The sequence below is a fragment of the Diabrotica undecimpunctata genome, chromosome 7, assembly GCF_040954645.1.
Source record: "Diabrotica undecimpunctata isolate CICGRU chromosome 7, icDiaUnde3, whole genome shotgun sequence".
Taxonomy (NCBI): Eukaryota; Metazoa; Arthropoda; class Insecta; order Coleoptera; family Chrysomelidae; genus Diabrotica; species Diabrotica undecimpunctata.
The window spans coordinates 15,352,539-15,375,656 of record NC_092809.1 but is presented as its reverse complement, the minus strand read 5'-3'; the positions used below and the strand labels follow the sequence as shown (position 1 = coordinate 15,375,656).

At 31.3% G+C, this 23,118-nt stretch overlaps 1 protein-coding gene across 1 annotated transcript in view; it reads right to left on the bottom strand.

Moving 5' to 3' along the window:
• Positions 1–23,118, bottom strand: part of LOC140446197 (synaptotagmin-15-like) — a 712,326-nt gene that overhangs the window by 175,704 nt on the left and 513,504 nt on the right. The window contains exons 7-8 of the mRNA XM_072538735.1: positions 6,515–6,608; positions 3,893–4,054 (exon numbers count right to left, since the gene is read on the bottom strand). Of these exons, the coding sequence (XP_072394836.1) occupies positions 3,893–4,054; positions 6,515–6,608 (256 nt within the window). The remainder of the gene's footprint in view (positions 1–3,892; positions 4,055–6,514; positions 6,609–23,118) is intronic.

Genomic DNA, 23,118 nt, shown 5'->3' with positions numbered 1-23,118 from the left:
ACTTGATGATAGTAGTCATTAGACGCAATTAATTCCGCGAAAAATGTTATTATTAAGACATATACGAATATTATTGGTTTATTGTATAATATTTATTGGTAATTTATTAAGATTAAAAAATGAGTAGGTTCTTGATGCAATTTAGATAACCTTGTAGCAGAACACGAGAAGTGTTTAGAATATCTACCTTATCTGAAGAAGGGTTTAGAATTCTGGTGAAATCATTAAAACGCATACTGGGGTATTCTGTAATATTTTTCTTAAATTTAATAGGCCTCTAAAATTGACCCTTCAAAAGTCCTCTTAAATTTTTAAATAACATTCTATGAAGCGGGTATGGTGCTAGCGGGTACCACTAGCTCGAGCCCGGTATGAGATAGATCTACTTCAGGTATGCAACCCTGCCCACGCGAGCCATGGCTATACCCCAACCCGTACCGGGGAAGTCATGTGCTCACACCAAGATCCCTACCAGAAACAAATAAATCCTCTCGCGCTCTCGCATATCCATTCCCAAGAAGTAAACCTCACATGAAAGAAAAATCATTGGGGAAAGCAACGGAAAACCACCCCAATTAACTTTCCCTAGTATAATCACAGTCAATATAGAAACGGCCCTTAGTCCCGGGCATCCCTTAAGAGGGGAGAGGGTGCTAAGAATTCCCCAGTTGCCACAAATATTTAGATGATAAGAAGGTTGGTACTTGGAATGTACGAAGTTTATTCCAGGCCGAAAAAGTGAATACCGTAATTAAAAAATGCGAAGACTCAACATTGACATACTTGGATAAGAGTGAAGTTAGATGGCCCAATTTAGACCAGTGCAAAATAGAAAACCACACAATATACTACTGTGGAGAAAATAAAACAAGAAATAAAAACGAAGTGGCTATAATAGTAAATAAAGAAGTTAACAAATGTGTACTTAGTTTTATAGGAATATCAGAAGAGTTGCAGTACTCAAAATTAATGCTAAACCAGTTAACGTGAACATTGTTCAAGCATATGCTCCTACTTCGGACAGCTCAGAGCAGGAAATAGAAATATTCTATGAACAATTGAAAGAATCCCTAAAACATACCAAAAAACAAGAAGTGAATATTCTGCTAGGAGATTTCAATGCCAAAATAGGCAAATAATGTTTTGGCAATACTGTGGGCCACTTTGGACTAGAAACACGAAACCTACATAAAAAGATCAAAGACTTAACGGGAGGAAACAGATCACGGAGTCATAACAAATCACAACAATCTGCTCTACGAAAATGAGAGAATACTTGAGAGATGGAAGCAATATCTGGAATGGAAGCTATTCAAGGAAGAGCAAGAGACAGATGCCAGTGTTTCTGGATGTTCAGGACCAGAAATAACGCTCAGTGAAGTAACATATGCAATAAAGAGACCAAAAACCAACAAAGCACCTGGACCTGATAACATACAAGCTGAAATATTGAAACTATTTGAGAACAACCAACTCAAACTCCTAACGAGACTACTGAACAAAATCTATGAAACTGCAGAATTTCCTACAGATTGGCTAGTTTCCACCTTGATCCCTCTCCCCAAAAGGGCAAATGACACCAGATGCTCTGATTATAAGCTTAATGAGCCATGCACTCAAAATCATTCTTTCTATTATTCACTCTCGCATATATAGAAAACTTGAAGAAAACATTAGCAGTGTTCAGTTTGGGTTTAGAAGCGGACTGGAAACGCGAGAGACCCTATTAAGATATGCGTGTAGTGATAGATACGGCATGAAATTAAACTGTAAGAAGATCCAAATTCTTGTAGTAAGTAAAAACGACGTAATACAACACCAATTCACAGCTAATAATGAACCATTGAAAATAATCGACAAAATTACATACCTTGGATGCAGCCTAAATAAGGAATGGGACCACTCACAGAAAATAAGATGTCGTATAGAAAAGGCGAGAGCTGTCTTCAATCGCCTCAGGAACCTCATTTTATGTAATATGCACCTGAACATTGATACAAGAACACGAGTCTTGAGATGCTATGTATTTTCTACCCTTTTATATGGAGTCAAAGCCTGGAACTTAACGGAGGCAACATCCAAACGATGAGAAGCCTTGGAAATGTGGTTCTACCACCGCATGCTCAGAATTACCTATATTCATCATGTTACAAACAACACCGTGATCCAACGCATGAGTAAAGATCTGGAAATTATTTGTATCGTGAAAATAAGAAAGATGACATACTTAGGGCATATGATGCGCAATGAGAAGTATTAACTAATTCAACTAATTTTACAAGGCAAGATAGAAGGCAAAAGATCTCAAGGGCGCAAAAAGACATCCTGGTTGAAGAACATCGGGCAGTGGGCAGAAATGACTACCATACATTTATTTAGAGCAGCTATCAAAAAAGTTGTATGGACCAACGTGATTGCCAAATTCCACAGAGGATAGGCACCAAAAGAAGAAGATTCTATGAAGAGATATTATAGGAGACCTGGACTTATAGGCTAATTATTTATAAATCTATTTAAAAAAAATTAAAAAAAAACAAACAGTCTGTAAAATGATATAATACAATTTAACTATAATTTGTATCAAAAAAAATCGGTTGCCTGTAAAGTCGGTTTTACGGGCGAAGATTTTACGTGACAACGTCTTTTTCTCGGTAGAATATTTATTGATATGAATATTATTAAATTGCACAATAGGAACAAGGAATTGCCGCTATAAACTCAGTTTCTCAACTTTTGTGTCAATCTAACAATTAATCAATCAATCATAGTTTACGATAATGAAATATTAGTGTACAATTATTTACCTTTATTGTTGTAGTTGTTGTAAATGACGAATCTACTCACGAATTGAAGACAAATCTCACGATCTCACGATTAAGGTCTTACATCTTACGATTTTTAATTTTTTTTTAAATTTCAAGTGTTTCTAATAAAATGCATGGGAGGAAATCAGCTTTTTTTAGATTGTCACCTTGAAATATCCATAAATTGACTGTATTTTTGTATCAAAGTGGGCTACTCCAATTAACTCAATTAATATACACAAAATAATATAAACAAAGCTTAAAAGGTTCTTTATGCTTTGAAAGTGGTTTATAAACAACTGAATTGTAATGTATATTTTACCGCCTTTAATAAATATGAAGTATAGACTAAATTTTGTGTAAAGAACAAACATTCAACAGACCTAATAGTAAAAACATATTGATTTAAGTGTGAATTTGAGATAATGTGCTGACAAAATGTTAAATCCTAAGAAAACAAAATTATGTTTTTATGTATATTCATTATACTTAATACTCTTGGGTAAAATACCTCATATCATATATGTCTTTAGACACAGTTAATAATTTTCATTGAAGTTTAAACTATAAAGAATGTTTACAATCATTGCTCAATATTAAATGGATAAATCGATAGCAATATTATAAAAGAATATAGGTCCCTAGGTAATTTCCTAAAATTATATCTGATACTGCTGGTTCCCCCTAAAATAGGACACTGTAAGCACTCCACATTTTCACTACAGACACAGCTGACGATACTTTCAACGATTTTCAACTTTAGCGATTCAACGCGCCTAATTCTCTAGTGCCGCGCGCAGCGGACCGATCATGTTTGAGTGGGAGAGAGACGCAAGGCATTCGCCGGTCCGGCGGGCCTCTCTCTCGTTCGGTGACTCACTGTAACAGACGTGAGCGGGCGTTACACTTTTTCTTAAATGACTATGAGCCACAACCTAATTTAAGACGTTGTCATGTCAAAAAATATGCTAAGGACATACAAAAATTAAACTAACTCAGGAAAAATATATAGACTGGTAAATATAATTTCAAAGTCAACTGAGCACTTCTACTATTCTATTGCTAATAATTTTTTTAGAATGTGTTACCTTCTCCAAGTCAATCTTAAAAAGCTGTTGTTCTAAACCATCGCCTATTTCTAGATCTTTTAATGGAAACGTTATGTGACCTATCTCTGCCTTCTTTTTTGTTCTACCTCCGTCTATAATAGTCAGCTTCAAAGTGTGGTCAGCCATATCTTTAGGGGACACCTAGAAAAATAAAATTTCATAATTATTTAAGCAAGAAAATTTAATAAGATTAGTGTTATTTAAAATAATGTTAGCTTAGTGGTAAATTTTTAATGGCTTATTTTATGGCCCACATCTCGATACTGAAATACGTAAGTTGTTTATATCAAATTAAAGTTAATTTTTTTATATAACAATGAAACACTGAAAACTTTGTTTTCAAAACTTCCACAAAATTTATTATAATATTTTATCACTACAGCTTTTTCAGCAGAGTGCCTTTCTCAAGAGATCTATTTTTGGATGTGTTTACAATTTAAAGTTTTTAAAGAAATAGGTTGAAGATGGAAGAACTGTTTGTCTCAAGTTGTTCATTCAGAATTATTTCTGTGTTTTTTAATTTGCTAATTTTCATAGATTTTAATAAAGTTAGCTTAAGGCCTTTATTTTGGATGTGAAGAATTTGAAATTCATCATTAAAACAATGATTATGATCTAGAAGGTGAAGTGTATGTATGTGGTATGTAGAATTTGTTTCTCTATTATTGAAAGCCCTTTTATGTTCTGCTATACGTTTGTTAAAGGTTCTACCAGTTTGACCGATGTAAGTTTTCGGGCAGTCGCCACATTTAAGTTTGCATACACTACTGTGTAAGTGCTTTTTATTTTGGCTCTTTTTTTGAATATATTTGCCTAAGTTGTTGTTTGTTCTAAAAGCTGGTGTTATTCCTTTCTTTTTTATGTGTTTGGCTATTTTTGTTGTTATTTTGCCTGTATATGTAATCGAGCAGAAGGTACTGGGTTTTTTCTCTGGTGATGGAAATACTAATTTTAGGGCTTTCTTGTGTAGTTTTTGATTTAAAATTTTATTAATTGTTTGTTCGTTGTACCCATTGTGTACTGCTATTTGCTTAATTATTTTTAATTATGTCTCAAAGTTGTATTTTGACATCGAAATTTCTATTAATCTATGTATCATGCTATGATAGGCTGCCAGTTTATGTTATGTAGTATGGGTTGATGAATTGTGTATAGTCGTGTCAGTATGGGTAGGTTTATGAAATACGGAGAACTCATGTTTATTTTTAAGTCTGATAATTCTTAAATCTAAAAAATTAATGTATTAATTTTGTTCTGTTTCTACTGTAAATTCAATATGACTATGGAGTGAATTAATATGCGATAAAAATTGATTAAGTTGTCTGCTAGTTTTTGTAAAACATACCAGTACATCGTCTACGTATCTCCACCAATATAAAAACTGTTTGAATAGGGAATGTTTTACCGTGACTTGAAACAAACAGTTCTCCCCTCTTCGACCTATTTCGTTAAAGACTTATTTTCAGCTGTAGTGATAAAATATTATAATATATTTTATGGAAGTTTTGAAAACAAAAGCTTTCAGTGTTTTATTGTTATATAAAATGAATTTCCATCAAGTAACGGTCGAATCCTACACGTTGTTAATTTTTTTCTTAATAGTATACTAATGCCTTAGAAAAATTGTCGTAAATTAGGGTTCTCAGTTGTTAAAAACGCGAGATATTAAAGATAAAGTAAAAGGCAGCTAGAGCACTATTATACTTGTCAAACACTTGTCGTTGCGAGCTAACTTTATTTTTCTTTATCTTTATTATTTCGCGTTTTTAACAGCTAGAAACCTAATTTTCGATTATTTTTTCCCAAGCAACGTCATGTCATCATATTAACAAAAAAATTAACTTTTTGATATAAACAAACTATGCGTATACGTCTGAGCAGCGTATTTTATTAAAAAATACAAAATAATTTTTTTTATTAATTACTAATAATTGAATTAAAAATATAGCAGCCACTTTTTGACTGGCAATCCATTATTAATGTACTCTCCTAATCTTAAATGTATTTAAGAATGTGAGTGTGATTAATTACGGTATGCACGTAGTGATCCTGCTATGGGATCTTGTACTTTTAGTTTCGTAGTCTGGCTTAGAGAAGGTTTTTATTTATGTCTTTGTTAACGTCTTCGATTTGATCCTGATTATGTGAAACATCTGATTCAAACTTATTCGCTAAGAGCTTTGGGAATTCTTCTTCATTTGTTCTTACTTTGAACGTATCTATTCGAGTTGTTTTTTTAAAGATTATTTTTTCCTTTCTTTTTTATCTGCTTACTTGTACGTACGTAGTTATGCAGATATTAAAACAAGCAATTTATTATACTTTATTGCATCTCTTACTTTCTTTTATGTTACGGCCCTGAATACATATCCATTCAAATAATTAAGCTGAAAAATAAAATATAATCCACCTATTAAACCGTGCTTGTGCATTGTTAGTTGCATAAAGTAAAGGAACGGTAAATCTAAAAAATTTTTTCTTTTGTTTATAAATTCTCTCTTATAAAATGCAAATATATTGTTTAAATTTTCTTTGTGCGTATAAATACTATAATATAACAGTATATTTTAAATGGAATGTAAAAAATGTTCAGTTTTTTACCTGAAATACCAGGGTCTCATCAAAATATGGATTGCATGTTTTCTTCTTTTGTCTTGATTGTAAATATCTTCTCTCGTCCGGCATCAGATATAACCTATAACAATAAGAAACGCTTAATATATATAATATAAATAAATATAATATGCAACAATAAATAGTTTAGGCAAAATTAACAATTGAAATCTATTTTTAATTTTTGATTTACCGTTTGTAAATTTTTTTTTATGAAAAAAAGCATTTTATCTTTTAATTGCAAATCAAATGAGTCTTGCTAAGATTTAATTGGTCAATTTCTTTTCGTGATACGTTTAATTGTTTATAAATATTCTTAAATTTTTATAGATTTTACAGGGCTAGAATTTTTTTTTCTAGAAAAGATAGAAATTTTTAAACAACTTCTCTTGTCGTTTAACTGTATTTTTATGTAGAAATAAAAATAGTAGAAATAAAAATAGAAAAAAAAAAAAATAAAAATAGTATAGAAATAAAAATAAAAAAGTATAGTAGAAATAAAAAACGTTTTTCAATCCCCTGAAGACAAAGATCGCTTGCTGAAGTCAAGACAAAGATTAAAAAAAGTTTTCTACGACCAATAGAATTTGAGTTTGCTTAATTTGTTTAAAAAACAACAGCTGTTGTGTTTATGACAATTAAGAATTAAAATTGTTTCCATTCAATAGTTAAAGTTAGTTAATATTTTTCGAGTATAATATATTTTTTTGGCATTAAAAAAATCGCATTTGGCGAGCATTAATTAGTAAATTTTTAAAATCAGCACAGCTGTAGTCAATCAAGGGTAATGCCTAGAGTAACTTCCAAGTTCTTTCAACTCTAAATTGTTGGTTATAATTTTTTTATGGCAATTAAAGGTAAAAAAAATTTTGTTTTTTATTCTTTTTATTGTATCAAATCAATATTTGAGGATAGGATAGGCACAATATCATGAAAGTACATACATGAAGTCAATACGGAAATTAAATTTCTATATTTGGCTTTATACCATGTGTCACAAAAAAATTTTATTTAAAAAAATTCCTTTATAAAAGGTATATTAATATAAAAACCCTATCACAGAACGTTCTCGGAATAACTATTCCATCATCAGTGCTACCTGGATTTACATGTTTAAATGTAAAAACCCTTTAAATGTAGTTAAAGACATTTTTTCGATACAATTCATTTATTTTTTACTGGATCTTATTAGGGGTATTATTATAAGCAAACAATTAAATGTAAGTCATACTCAATAACTTAAGGTACACAACATACATATATATATATATATATATATATATATATATATATATATATATATATATATATATATATATATATTAGAAGTGATTATTTCGACCAAAAAATAATTTATAAATACGTTCAAATTATCGGGTATAGTGGTCTATAATAAAAATCTTTCTTTTTTCTAAATTACTCAATATTTCGCTATTTATTTAAAAGCTTCCTCAGGAGTAAACTGAAAACAATTTGAACATTACAAAAAATAGGGTACAAATACATTTTAAAACACTTACAGAATTTAAAAGATTTCGCAAATCAAAACTGACATTGAAGTATTTGAAATATTGAATGTCAAGATTAAATTGTCTTAAGCACGTTCGTTACAGCTATACGATAAAAAATTAAAATTATTTCAAATGTAAAAATAAAAATAACAATAAAAGAAAAGTTAGAAGAATAATATTTATTTAATGATTTATTAAGGTTAGTTGTTATTAAGATGAATGTTGGCTATTTTTAATATTTATAAATTTTGTTCAATATGTTACAATATATGTTACTTAACTGTCCAGTGTCCGTTTTATAATTTAAAGTGTTTTTATTTTTATTAATGTAATATTTATTACATTAATAAAAATAAAAACACTTTAAATTATAAAACGGACACTGGACAGTTAAGTAACATATATTGTAACATATTGAACAAAATTTATAAATATTAAAAATAGCCAACATGCATCTTAATAACAACTAACCTTAATAAATCATTAAATAAATATTATACTTCTAACTTTTCTTTTATTGTTATTTTTATTTTTACATTTGAAATAATTTTAATTTTTTATCGTATAGCTGTAACGAACGTGCTTAAGACAATTTAATCTTGACATTCAATATTTCAAATACTTCAATGTCAGTTTTGATTTGCGAAATCTTTTAAATTCTGTAAGTGTTTTAAAATGTATTTGTACCCCATTTTTTGTAATGTTCAAATTGTTTTTAGTTTACTCCTGAGGAAGCTTTTAAATAAATAGCGAAATATTGAGTAATTTAGAAAAAAGAAAGATTTTTATTATAGACCACTATACCCGATAATTTGAACGTATTTATATATATATATATATATATATATATATATATATATATATATATATATATATATATATATATATATATATATATATATATATATATATATATATATATATATATATATATATATATATGTCTCCATATGGGGACAATGGGATAAAGTGTTAAAAAAATTAAAGTTTAGATTACTTATTATTTATTATTATTAAGTACAAAGAAAAATACAGTAATGGTTAAAACTAGAGAAAACTAAATGACAGATGTTTTTTCAATAAACATCTTAGGAATGATAAACTCTAAAACAGTCTCGTTCAATGCAAAGGGTCACTGTGCATTTTGAGCAACTCCGCCTAACTTTTTTGTGACACTGGGTACACCGTCGTTGTTGATCTATTTTTTTTTTTTTGGAAAATGTCCTCCCTCATGACGTAGTACGGTTGGTGGTAATTAAGCAGCAGGTCAGTTTTTCGGTTTTGTCGATTTTTCATTGCAAGCTAAATAAAAGGGCACTATAATTCGATCAAACTCTAACAATGAGATTGGATTATCATTTGTCAATTGAAACAATCTCCAGACATTGACAACAGTCATGTTGATCATGTTTGTAAACAGCACCTACCACCATTCTTTACCTCTAACAGAAGTCCTGTAGTTGCTTAGGGCCTGGTCGTGTAAATCAACTCCATCCAAGCATTTATTATACATACTGAAAATGTGTGGCTGCTGCACATCTACTTTCTGTTTGACTACTGATAACCAGCGCTTGACCGTACTAATTGGTTGCAGTTTGTCACAGTTGGTAACAATTGAGACAGTGTTATTGTCCTGCCACCTAATAAAAAGAAGCTCCGACTCACTATCATAAGAGTGTTCAAAAGACTACTTATAACTTATAAGACCAACTTATAACTGTTGTTATAAGATAACTTATAACAACAGTTATAATTTTAAGCTGTTTGTCCTTGTTTAGTGTAGTGTTATGTTTAACTTTATGTTTAATTTCATGTTCATGACATTCTGCGATTATTAGATAGCCCAAAATTGATGAAAAAATGCCCCTGAAGATGCTTTAGGGAAGCGAAAGTACTTGGGCAAGATTTAATTAATAAAACTGTGCTCGATATCTGCCTTTATTTTATCAAAGTTAAATTAATTAATGTCTAAACAACTGACACTGGGTGGGGTTTGAAGCCACGATCTAAGCAATCCGTGTCTATGCTGTAACTAACTCAGCTATCTACCATGCCCCACGAAAGTCAATCTGTTTCTTAATAAACGTTTGTATTTAATAAGCTTACATGTGCTAAAACATAGTTAAAATACAAAAAAAAACCAAAGTAATGACATAAACTTGACTATATTTTAAAGAATAATATCTGTCTAGAAAGGAATTGATGGACCCCCACCATATATGAAATGGAAATGTTATAAAAGATTGGTATGTATGTGGCAAAAAATCCACATACATGTATCAAGGGCACAGTTTCTTTAGGTGATGTAGACTTCGGCAAATATGCATATTGCATATTTTGCATATTGTGCATATTTTATGCAAATATTTCATATTTTGGCATATTTGTATAAAAGTTTGCATAAAGTGCATAAAAGTTCAGATTTTTATACTGTATTTGAAAATTTTTAAACATACCAATTTATTTCAATTCTTGTATAAAATTTTGTAGTCACTTTAATCAAGAAATGATCTAAGTACGTAATCTCTACAGGTACAAAACATTTACAATTTCAAAGAAGATCAATTTAAGTAGCCCTCAACATTCCTAGAAAGTCTCGGTCACTGAGGCATTCAGTTATTGGATAATCGCTAAGGGTTCACTCATTTGCATTTTATGATCTAATCCCCAAATCTATCTACAATTTATTGTATCTTAACAGCAGGTAAACGGCTAATAGTTTTGTTCCTAATTTAGGGATTTTCCAAAATCTCCCAGTTTATTGAATTAGGTACCTAAACATTTCTAATTTGATGCTCAGATTTGTAAATCATTTTTGTTTTGATATTCAAAGCGTAAACACTCGTTGTGCGTAACAAAAAGGAAGATTGTGATTTTATAATGCCTAAAACAACCAGTGCTTCAACTTGGATTAAACCTTATAAAGAGCTGTTTATGGATATGGGAAAAATCTACTGTTCAGTCTGTGGCAAAATTGTAAGTATCTAATATTTTCTATTAAATATCTAATATTTCATACATACAGGGTGTTTCCAAATGACACTTACAACGTTTGACTGTAGATACTTCTCGAAAAATTGAACAAAACGATATAGTTAATGAGGGGTCAAACTTATTTACTTTTCGAGATACAGGGTGTTAAAATTAAAAAAAAATAAATTCTTTTAGTTAATAACAACAATAACTTTAAAACCAATAAACGTATTTACTTGAAATTTAGTACTCGTAGGTTGTTTTTAAATGAAAAGTAGCTTCCTTTAGTGAGAAAAAATTGTCCATGGTACAATACAATGGTGTGTATTTAGAAAAATTTTTCACCTTTACTTTTTTTTATGAAGTCAGCTATTCTAAAACACAATTATTTTTATTGTAATTGAATTAACAAAAAAAAACTTTTGTTGAATTTTAAGATAAGTTATATGATGTACTAATGGTTAGTAACAAAAACTAATTTGTGGATTAATACTGCATTTAAAACACGTAGCGAGTGTTTTTTTTTCCAAACCAGTTATTTGATTAACCAAAAACACCTTGTATATTTTTATATTTTAAAGGTTGGGTTAAAATAAAGGTTTTTATTTTTATTTATAGATAGCATGTGAGAAGAAATTTCAGATAGACCAACATGTGAGAACTGCTTCACACATTGCAAAAAAAGGAAAAATAGGAGGAAAACATCAAACTTCAATGGCTAAATGTTTCCAATCTACTTCAAAAAAATTTGATGAGCAAGAAACTTTTAATGAAGACTTGTGTCGCGCATTAGTGTCTGCAAACATACCGCTTTCAAAATTAGCAAATGTAAATTTTAGTTCGTTTCTAAAAAAATATTGCAAACTTAATGTTCCAAGTGATCGGTCTCTAAGAAGAAATAATGTGAACGGGCTATACTCGTCGGTGTTAATTAATATTAAGGAAGAAATTGCAGATAATTATTTTTACATATCTGTAGACGAAACCACTGATTCCTCAGGAAAGTATATTGCTCATTTATTGATTGGTGTTCTTAAAGAAGATACCTTACCAAAATCTCATCTTATTTCATGCCAGCAACTTGAGAAAACAAATGCTTTAACAATTTCGCGTTTTATACAAGAAACATTAGCAACTTTTTTTCTTCCGACAACTATTCCTTTTAATAAATTACTGCTTATTTTATCGGATGCTGCTCCTTATATGGTGAAAGCAGGACAAAATTTAAAAATATTTTTCCCAGATTTAATACATGTTACTTGTGTAGCGCATGGATTAAACAGAGTTGCAGAGGAAATACGAAAAAAGTTTCCTCTTGTAAATACCATGATATCCAGTGTCAAAAAAGTATTTCTTAAATCTCCTATAAGAATTCAACTTTATAAAGAAATGCTACCTAACATTTCTCTTCCACCACAACCTATTTTAACGCGATGGGGAACATGGTTAGAAGCAGCTAATTTTTATGCAGATCATTTTGTTAAAATAAAGAACATAATTGATACGTTAACAGATGAAAGTTCCCAATCTCTTTTGGATTCTAAACAAACTTTTCAGAGTAACTTGCTTTAACAAGAACTTTCATTTATAAAATCAAATTTTAGTTTTGTTCAAAAAACAATTACTCAGTTAGAATCACCAAAACTGTCATTGTTCGAAAGTACAGCATTAATAAACGAATTTGCGTCATGTTGTCGGAACGTTAGAGGTAATATTGGAAAAGATATTTTAAAAAAATTAGAAGCTACTATGAAAAAAAATAAAGGTTACCATATTCTTTCTGAAGTAGTCAGTGTTCTAGCTGGAAATATTTCGGAAACAATTAATTTAGAACCAAATGTTTTGGTTAGTTTGCAAAAATGCTCCCGTTACATCAGTTGATGTTGAACGAAGTTTTTCCATATATAAATATATGTACTCAGACAGAAGCCACAAGTTTTTGTTAGAAAATTTTGAACACCACTTGGTCATTTATTGTTACCATAATTCTAAATAAGTTTATTCATACTTAAAAATGATGTAGTTACTTAAAATAAATGTAAATCTTAATGAATAGTAGGAAATATTTAGTTATGTACACTTTTTTTTTAAATAAAATTGTTACTAATTTACGATTTTTTTATTTATTTGTATGCATATTTTGTAAAATATTTGCATATTTTCGGGTAAACACGTGCATATTTATGCGCATATTTTCTACATTTTTATTTGCATATTTGCCGTCTAGCTGATAAGATAACAAACTATAATCCACTTACTAAATCAAAATAAATGTTGTTAACAATCTTAGCACTACTTTTATATAAAAAACTAACTTGAAAAATAAAGAATAATAATAAGGTAATAAGGTAATAAATATATTTTTTTACATGTCCACTTTTCCAGCGGTTATTAAAAAGCTTGGGATATCTCCACCGAATTTTTGTTTTTCAGGAAGAAATATTTGTAATTCCTTTTTGTGAAAACATATTAACCTCTTATTAAGAATATCAATGTACAATTGTACAATTTTCAGTGTCCACAATTTTTTTTTGTGGCTTTAGCACTTAGCTATTTAGCCAATTACATATTGAGATATAATAAAAGAAAAATAATTTTCAGTGTCCATAAAGCATATTTTTATTCTTTTCAATTCTAACCTAACCGAACAGGCATTTATCATATTTATTTAGTGATTTTTTGTAATCAACAAACGTCTGAAAATACATGTGTAATTTTGTCTTTGTTTTTATAAACAAGTTTAATAAACAAGTTTTAAGGGTTAAATAAAAATTAAATTTTCAGTGATCTATAAATAGGATGGTGGCCTATAATGAGTTAAAACAAATTGCGGTTAATTCCCAATAAAAATAGGAAAAAATTTTGATATTTAATATTTATTTCGAATTCTTTTTTAATTTGATTCTAAAGGGTTAAGTACAAAGCTCACAAGTACGCCATTTGAACCACATTTTAAAAACTAAATAAGCAAAATAAAAAAATAGTGTTACAGAAATAATTTTAAAACGGCAACACCGCTGAACGACTCAAAGACGCAGCTTTCTACGTAATAAGATCGTCTTATAAACTTTAGACTTTCGTCCAAAGATGTCACTACGAGCATCGTTTTCAATACGCTGGTAACAGGTTCTCCACTGCAAAATTTTTTACAAATTATTGCCCTTCCTTGTCAATTGAAGCAAGACATGTCAATGATCGTCTAGTTAAAACGTCCCTGCTAATACAATGTGTCGGATTGTCGGATACCCGCACCCAGCACACAGGTGTAAATTCTACACATTGGTGAGTGCAATTTTCGGAGGCGGCCCTTACCTACTTATAGGCAGGGCCAAAAACTAAGAAAAAGTTGTACTTAGGAGGTTAGGGATAAAAATTTTGAATTCATACCAGTATACAAATTAATAATAATAGTATAGTATAGTATGGAAGGTCGAAGTTTGAATTTATTGATATACATTGATATTCTTAAATTAGATTGATTATAATTTTATTGTATATAAAAAAAAATAATAAAAATTCAAGTGTAGACTATATTGAATTGCAGAGGTTTGATCGGTTAATTATTGGCAAATGAAATTAGTCAACTACTTCATTAGTTTACTAGAATACGTTTCGCTTTTATTATTCCCTTAAATCATCCTCAGTTCTCTACAAAAACTAATCGTATAAGAATATAAGTAAAAAAAGGAACAAGGTTCATACTCCCTAAACAATTTGTATGTTTTTGTGATGTTCTAAAAACTCTACGATCACTTAACATTAAAACTTAACAAACTAAACAATAAAAAAAAACACAAGACAAACGGAATGAGAGCGCTAATGTTCATTAATTTAATTTACAAGTCGTACTTGTATCGGTTACAAAACAATTCGCGAATACTTGTCTTCAAAGGCCTTTTCGGCGGCTTATATATTAAGAAACACCGGCATGGCGGCCGAATCCACGCGATAATACGAAATTCCAAAAGGTTACCGATAATAAAATAAATTCGGCTTCTCCATTTTCAATAAGCATGGGGCCGTAATCAAGGGTTGTGACTCTCAACATTGCCTCTTTCGTTGTGGCTAATCGCTTTCTGTTTTTCATTAGAACACAGTCTTTCCAGATGGACGACATTTGGCTTACTCCGTGGCATCAGTTGCACTCTACGTTCAAGGTCGTTTGTCTTCTTCGTGACCAGCTAGGGCCGTTGTAACTTGGAACTAGACCGTTCCTTCTCGTTAATTGATATAGCTAGACTGCATCAACGTTCTTGAACCTAACGGGAGTGGAATTCTGATCAAACCTCAATTCCATCCGGTTACTGGTGAGTAGCAGTTTATTCCTGTCGAAATCGTCGACCTTTACATGTCGATCCTTTGAGCCGCTAACATACTCGGGTAGAGTCTTTTGATCCGCCTCTTCGTCTGGCAGATTGCCATGTAGGAGGTCGATGGGAAGGTTTATCCCTCGAGCAGTCAATAGCACTACTGACCATTTTTTTAATTGAACATATTAAAAATTATTATTACATTAAAAAAGTGTTTTTATTAAATAATGAAACGGTATAAAACAAACATTGACTAATTCTGAGCAACTTTTATTTTTTAGAGTTTTTCACTAAGTCAATACTTTTCGAGTTATTTGCGAGTGAAAATGTTGATTTTTCAAAATAAAAAGAAGTAACTTTACGCTCCTTAAACTTTGGGGTAAAAATCTCAGGAATTTCTTTTTTATTTTTGCGAATTGTTCCCCTAACCGTTAGTTTACGTTTTTTTAGCAAATCTAAGGCGAAAGGTATCAACGTAAACCAATTATCGAAAGTTACCTTTCTTCCAGTTCCAAAAATTGGTTTAATTAATCTTTGTACTATTGAAGAGGCGATATTGTTAACTTTATAGGGTCCATATGGTTGAGTCACGACATACACCTCTAAATTATAGGGTATATGTATAACTATATATTATATTTTGATTCCATACTTTGTAGGTTTATTGGATATATATTGCAGAAATCCACATTTGCCGCGAAATAACTCAAGCATTTCATCAATTGTCACAAATTCACTTAGAGCATTGAGCATAATTGGCTTTGCATCGCTTAACAAATCTATCAAACCATTCTCGGTGGTGAGACGGAAAATGACAGAGTATCGCCGTATTTCACGTTCATTTACTGGCCTATGAATTCTTGTTAGCATTATTAATTGGTTTTTGTTTTTCCACCACTTACTATTGCTATAGATCTAATCCAACGCTTCGTACTGTATTATTACTATTATACAGTTCTCACTGCACGACTTTAAGGCATTAACCGTTTTGCGCGGAAGAAATCTCACAATCCTTTCTGAATTTTTATTTGAGGGTAGTTCTTTGTATACATATATATTTCATGTGTGATATAAATAATGATACATTACACGAACTACAATCTAGAATATTAAATGCGTATTTTCGACTTCCGCTGCACCTTATCCCAATAGAACAGCTGTAGAGGTGGAAACTTTCAAAAATAACTACTTATAATAATAAACGATTTTGATCCTAATGCTGTATATGCAGTAACTATCTAAACTATCTATATTGTTTATTAAGACCAATTCGAGACGAGTATAAATAATATATATATATATATATATATATATATATATATATATATATATACTGAAAAAGCGATAAACGCTTGTCATCAACGCTGATCAGATAGAATACAAAACTCAAATATTTGGGTGTGCAGCGGAAGATAGGACAAAGAAGTACTCTTTTTTAGTTAACCAAGCTTTCGCAAATCTTTATTTGCATCATCAGGGTGCTACAATAAACAAAATTAGTACAAAATACAGAAAATAATTATTTTGCATCTTACACTAATTGAGGTTAGTTGTCGTGATGTTTATGAAATGAAATGAGCAACTCATTTGACCCCTACAAATGATGGCGAAAACTATCCAAAATTGTTTTTAAAAAAAACGTTCTTTAACAAATACATATTTAAAATAGTTTGTTCCTAGATAATTCTTACCCCGAATCCTTACTCAGGAAAATACCTGACTCCTGAGTAAGGTGAAAGCACCTTACTCAGGTGCTATGAAAGTTAGCTCTGATTCCCACTCACTGACTAACAATATTCCTAATATATCTTTTGTATCACTTCCATTTATTAAGGACGTCTCTCCCAAATTGACCAGAATTTTTGCTCAATACCTACCAAATGTAAAAATTGCTTATAAAAGCACTCTAGTTGTGGGATCTTTGTACAAGTCATTGAAAGATAAAGTACCAAACTTAGATAAAAGTGATGTTGTCTACAAACTTAATTGTTTGGGCTGTGAAGGTTCTTATATAGGTCACACCTCCCAAAAAGTTTCTAGCCGCTTGACTCTTCACAAGAGTGACATTAGGTTACACCCTGAAAGATGTTCTCTAGCCACACATGCTAACACAACAGGGCACTCTTTCGATTTTCCAAATGTAAAAATCCTATCCACGGAGAGCAATTAATTTAAAAAGATTGTTTCTCGAGATGGCTTTCATTTTTCAAGAAAAAGAAACTATTAACAAAAAGACAGATACCAATAATTTAAGCAACCTATATTCATTATTGTTAACTTTGAATAAACACGAATCTACTAATACAGACAATTCATCATCAACAATATAAGTTTCATTATATATGAGATATACAGTACCTCTCCTACTTCTTCTAATATAAGTCTTTTTACCTTTTCTGTTTCAAGAAGTTCAGCGTCTATCAGGTATACTATTTTACCTTTACATTGTTATCATTAAGATCTAACGTTCTATCGTTTTAAGTTGGCAGTAACGAATTCACAACCAATTCTTTTGTTTCTGGTAAGAATGTTTATAACCTAAATTTTATATTATGACATGTTCTGTAATTATTTTAACATAATTTTATTTGAGTGTTCTTGTATATGTGTTTTAAAGTGTTTTAAATATGTATTTGTTAAAGAACGTTTTTTTTAAAAACAATTTTGGATAGTTTTCGCCATCATTTGTAGGGGTCAAATGAGTTGCTCATTTCATTTAATAAACATCACGACAGCTAACCTCAATTAGTGTAAGATGCAAAATAATTCTTTTCTGTATTTTGTACTAATTTTGTTTATTGTAGCACCCTGATGATGCAAATAAAGATTTGCGAAAGCTTGGTTAACTAAAAAGAGTACTTCTTTGTCCTATCTTCCGCTGCACACCCAAATATTTGAGTTTTGTATATATATATATATATATATATATATATATATATATATAAATGTTAAAACTCTTATGAAATCATCTAAACTGATCTTGGTATGCGGAGGAGAGATGCTGTTCCAGTTATTTTTGAACAGCATCATTTATTATTTGCTGCAGGTTGTTATTCCAAAGATATTTGGATTCAAAGTGTGATTTTGGTCTAATAGACGAGTTTTTAGTGTTCGTATTTATCTACTATTTACCTGAAAATGGATGAGGGACCCAGTACGTCAAAAAAGATTAAATATGGGGATAAAAACTATGAGGAAACTCTTTTAAAATGGCTTGATGAGGTAGATGACGACATAACCGAAGTTGAATCAATTTGTGATGGAAATGTTACTATTAACAGCGATCACGAAACGGAATCGGAAATAAAGGTTAAGTCAAATCTCTTGGAATTATTATGTATGTATTGTACTCAAGTTCGGTGTTACTGTAGTATGCGGTCTACCTCGAGGGTGAGATCTACCTGATGCATAAAATAATGAGATACAAGAAAAATCTGGTAGAAAAAATTATTTATACACAAGTAATAAACATTTGGAGCAAAAACAATGTAAAATAAAATGAAAGTAAATCTACCAGGCCATGTTATTTGAAAAGTGGGGTTCATATTTGTGCATACCCTGGGAAAAGATTAGGGTGTTATTTGCATATTAGTAAAAAAACTAAATTTGCATAGTTTATTTTATATTTCTAAATAATAGTAGTATAAATGTTTATTGTACTTAGCAATAAACAGTTCGTCTACAAAGGTACCTTTCATTATTATTTGCAAACTCTTCTGAGAAAAGAATATGGTGATTAGGCGCACATGTATCAACAGAACCAATCTTTACAAAGTGAATAAAACGCAAAATGTAGGAGAATTAATTATTGAACGTATTGATTTGTAAAATTAAAATAGAAATTCTTATGATTCATGCGTTTTATTCACTTTGTAAAGATTTTTTCGTCGAATACAGCGTATACACCGCATCTCTGGGTAGACCGTAAGCTATAGTAGAAAAGTAAAGTTCTTTTTTAGTTTCAGAAAATGAAAATAAGGTAGAACAGGCTTATAGAGAAGATAATATTGACCAAAGTAGTGAAGAAGACGATCCAGAGGAGACAAGGAATTATTTTTATGGTAGAAATAGATACAAATGGTCAAAAAATCCTCCCACAAATAAAGGCCGGCGTCCACAGAAGAATATAGTTTTACAGTTACCTGAATTACGCCCTGCAGCTGAAATTGGAAAAAGTGCAGACCCTTTGCAGGTTTGGAATTATTATTCATTGATAATATTTGCAACATAATTCTTAGATGGACAAATGTGAAAATGGGCACCAAGTACAAAAATCAAAATTCACCTTCCCTCAAAGACCTTGACATGACAGAATTCATCGCATTTTTGGGATTTTTAGCATTTACATGCTTATTTAAATCAAACAATGAAAACTTATATACTATTTTTGCTACTAATGGAACTGATAGAGAAATAATGAGATGCATAATGTCAAAAGAGCATGATGTGCATGATGTTCCTTTTGTCATGTTTGCGATTTGACAATCCCGAAGACAAAAATGAGAGAATAACAGAATGAGAAAAAGACAGGCATGCTATACTATAGGAACTTCAGCCTGTATTGATGAAATGCTAGTGGGATTCAGAGGTCGATGTCGCTTCAAAATGTACATACCTAGTAAGCCCGTAAAGTATGGTATAAAAATTATGTGTTGTACTGATGCTCGAACTAGCTATTTATTCAATGCTTGTATATACGGGAAAAAATTCTGACAGTACTAGACTTAAAGAGGAACAGAAAAGATACCGTAAGCCGACACAGGCTGTTATGCGCTTAACTACTCCTCTCTATGGGACCAACAGATCTATAACCCTTGACAACTGGTTTACATCTATAGAGCTGGTAAAGGTATTGAGAAGTAAAGGTCTAGGGACGTATTTATAGTTTTTTAATGGGGGGGGGGGGATCCTAATTTCCAAATTAAGTAAAACCGGGGCTTGGTTTTAAAATACCTTTGAAAAAAGTAATAAAAACAAATTTCTAAAAATTTTATTAAAACTTAAAATACCGTTTTACAAAATTAAATTCATTCTCTTCCTTCTTTCAGCTAACTTATTTACAATTTCTGAGGAATTTAGACCTATTGTCACATTCCGATGAATACTCATGAGAGCTAATCCTGTAAGCCTCTCGTCTCCCATTCTATTTCTAAGGTAAGTTTTTAACCGTTTAAGTGATGAAAAAGTACGTTCAGGTGTGGCAGTAGATACTGGAAGTGTTGCTAAAATTTGAAGAAGTTTCCTAACCGTTGGAAAAAAAATTTCATCACATCGGTCCATAGCTTCTAGTGCAGTAGACGGCTGTTCTTGATTGCACCAGTGGTTGTGCCAAAGCTCATACTCACTTACTAAATGTTTTATTTCAACTTCCCTGAGAAATATTTCTCCGATTCCTGCTATACATTTCTTTGCTCTCTCAGTATTTTGGGTGCGATCTGGTAGAAGCAACTGAATTCCTGAAATTGCTTCTTCGTGAGGTTTAAAGCGAGCATCAAGCTCGGTCACTACATATTGTATAAATGGATAAAATATATTTCGCCGATAGTAAACTTCAGCAGTGTCCCCTGGTATATTATTGCGGTTCAATTGTCTCCTACTTACTCTTGGAACAGTTATATCTGCTGAAATTAATTTTTTTGCTTCCTCAAAAAGATTTGAGAATTCACGTTCGTTACGAAGGTTCTGTAAAGTGGTTTTTATTGTTTTTACGTAACTGCAAGAGTCGGTTAAATCTACATTGACTTTTTGTAGGGTTCGGTTTAAGCTTGACGTATAGGAGAAAACCTTCCTTAAAATAGTTAGTGAAACTATAAATTGACTGTTTTCCATTGCGACTTGTAACTGGTAAGCTTGGGTTGCAATTTCCCTTCCAGATTCTTGAAGTTCTTGAAGCACGGAATTTACTACAGGAAACATCTCAGCAAATCTTTCGACGGCTGTATGTTTTTCTGTCCAGCGTGTCTCACAAAGCGAGATAAGCGTTGAATGAGGTGCTTCAATCTCGTCCGCAGTTCTTTTTAAAAGTCCATCCCGGAGTGCAGATTGCCGAAAGAAGTTAATTATACTTTTAATAGTTCCGATGCAGTTTCGTATTGCAGGGATCTCGCATGAATGACCCAAAACTAAGTTTAATGTGTGCGCCACACAGTGTACGAATAGTGCTCGAGGATATTTGTCCATGATTATTGTTCTTACTCCTTTAAATCGTCCGCTCATCACAGCCGCACCATCATAGCCCTGGCCAACTAAATTCTCCAAATCTAATCCAAACGACTTAAGTTTATCGATGATTGTCGTAGCTAGAGCAAATCCTGTTACTTCATCAACGTGTATAAATTCAATGAAATCCTCTCGAATAAGTGCCTTTCCAGAAGAGCAGTCTACATACCGAAGGCAAAGTGAGAGTTGTTGGTGACGCGAAATGTCTTGAGTTTCGTCAGCAAGTACAGCAAAGAAACCTGATTGTTTCACTCTATTTATTATTTGCTCCTGAACAGCATTTCCACACAAATCAATAATTTCATTTTGAATGACGGACGATGTGTACATAGCCCGAGAATGATTGCTTTGAGAAATAAGGTGATTTTTAAGTACTTCATCACCAGCTTGCGCACGAAAACGAAGTAGTGCACGAAAATTACCGTCATTATGTAGAGGATCTATAATACCGATTTCACCAGAGTCTTGATTTCCTCTCAAAGGCAATTCCTGCCGTCCGCAAAATAAGATTGTGTCCACTATGGCACATAGCCTCTCTCTATTTTCTCGGGCAATTTTTTTATTTTCTTCATTAAACGACTCTGTCCCCGTCGTCTCACGCCCCGTACCTACCAAATTCTCACCGGTCAGTCCTCTCTAAATTTCTATCGTTCAGGCACCGTTCAATGTATTTGCGGAGCGTTCAATATCATTTATGACTACCGGCAAAAAATCTTTCGGCAAGAGCTGAGATCAAAAGAGTGAACCTACTATTTGGAATAGGTGTACGGTGATATAACTACTAATAGCGTTCTAATTCTAATAGGTATTAGTTTATCTGTATCTACGCTGCTACTGCGGACCGACAGCATCCGTGCGCTGACTCATTAATTTATTTTTATTTTTTATACATGTAATATTGGATTAAAAGTAATAGTTTTGCATGGACTGCAAGGAGGGGGTTTGAACCCCCTAAACCCCCCCCCATAAATACGTCCCTGCGAGAAGTGGGAACGGCAATTTACGGTTTTACAAAACACATTACTTTACTTTCACACACAACACATAAAGCCGTAATTTTGGTATCATCATCTCATCACGCAGCCACTGAGGATACAGATACTAAAAAACCACACATATTAGTGGATTATAATTCAACAAAGAATCGTGTCGTCCAGAAGTAAAAGTGGAAAAATTATAAAAAAGAAAAGACTGTTCTTACTGTCTCTATAAAAAGAAAAGAACAACAGCTTATTTATGCTTTCATTGTCAAAAACCAATTTGTTTGGAATGCGCTAGACTCTACCAACTTTAGTGAATGTCAGTTTTTTTTTCTGTTAAATTTTTTTTAAAATCTTATTATTTTAATATTCTTGCTCTTTGCTTAACTTGATTATAAATTTTTATTAAGATTCTGTAATTTGTTTAATTTTTATCACACTTTTCTTTAGGCGTAAAAATGTACACAAAAAATCGATCTATTCTTGTTATAATCTTTTTTATTTTAATAAATACAGATAAACTATATTAATTACTGTGTTTTTTAGATAACTAATACTTTCAGTAAGTCATCGCAATATTTTTTGCATTAAAATATTTA